General features: G+C 40.7%; 1 protein-coding gene across 1 annotated transcript in view; it reads right to left on the bottom strand.

Moving 5' to 3' along the window:
* LOC126390601 (son of sevenless homolog 1-like) overlaps positions 1-1,076 on the bottom strand; it is a 74,068-nt gene that overhangs the window by 39,277 nt on the left and 33,715 nt on the right. Inside the window, exon 8 of the mRNA XM_050044982.1 lies at positions 533-631. Within this exon, the coding sequence (XP_049900939.1) occupies positions 533-631 (99 nt within the window). The remainder of the gene's footprint in view (positions 1-532; positions 632-1,076) is intronic.

Genomic DNA, 1,076 nt, shown 5'->3' with positions numbered 1-1,076 from the left:
TCTATTGTATTTATACTGTCCCAGTCTGTGTACTTATACTGCTCCACTCTGTGTACTTATACTGCTCCACTCTGTGTATTTATACTGCTCCACTCTGTGTACTTATACTGCTCCACTCTGTGTATTTATACTGCTCCACTGTGTGTACTTATACTGCTCCACTCTGTGTATTTATACTGCTCCACTCTGTGTACTTATACTGCTCCACTCTATGTATTTATACTGCTCCAAGTCTGTGTACTTATACTGCTCCACTCTGTGTACTTATACTGCTCCACTCTGTGTATTTATACTGCTCCACTCTGTGTACTTATACTGCTCCACTCTTTGCATTTATACTGCTCCACTCTGTTTTTAGGTGGTGTAGTTTGTGGGTGTAGTTTAGGTGTAGTTTAGGTGTAATTCAGATGTATTTTAGGTGTAGTTCAGGTGTAGTTTCACTGTAGGTAGGGTGTAGTTTCGGTGTATTTCAGGTGTAGTTGAGGTGTAGTTGAGGTATAGTACAGGTATAGTACAGGTGTAGCAGTCTCACCTTGAGGATCTCGAAGAGGTGCAGACAGTGATAAACAGGAGTCAGCAGCAGTCTGGGCAGAACGTACTGAACTGCTTCTTTAAAACCTTCACAGATGGACTAAAGACAGAAAAGAGTCATAATGAATCTTCAGAATCATCATCACCATCATTACTATCACCATCATCACTATCATCATCACCATCATCATCACCATCATCACTATCATCATCACCATCATCATCATCACCATCATCATCGCTATCATCATCATCATCATCACCATCACCATCATCACTATCATCATCACCATCATCAACATCATCATCACTATCATCATCACCATCACCATCATCACCATCATCATCACCACCACCATCACGATCATCATCTTCATCACCATCACCATCATCATCATCATCATCACCACCACCATCACCATCATCACAATCACAATCAATCACCATCACTATCATCATCACCATCATCATCATCATCATCATCACCATCATCACTATCATCATCATTATCATCATCACCATCATCATCATCACCACCACCATCA

Source organism: Epinephelus moara, chromosome 5, assembly GCF_006386435.1.
Source record: "Epinephelus moara isolate mb chromosome 5, YSFRI_EMoa_1.0, whole genome shotgun sequence".
Taxonomy (NCBI): Eukaryota; Metazoa; Chordata; class Actinopteri; order Perciformes; family Serranidae; genus Epinephelus; species Epinephelus moara.
This window is presented reverse-complemented; position numbering and strand designations above follow the sequence as displayed.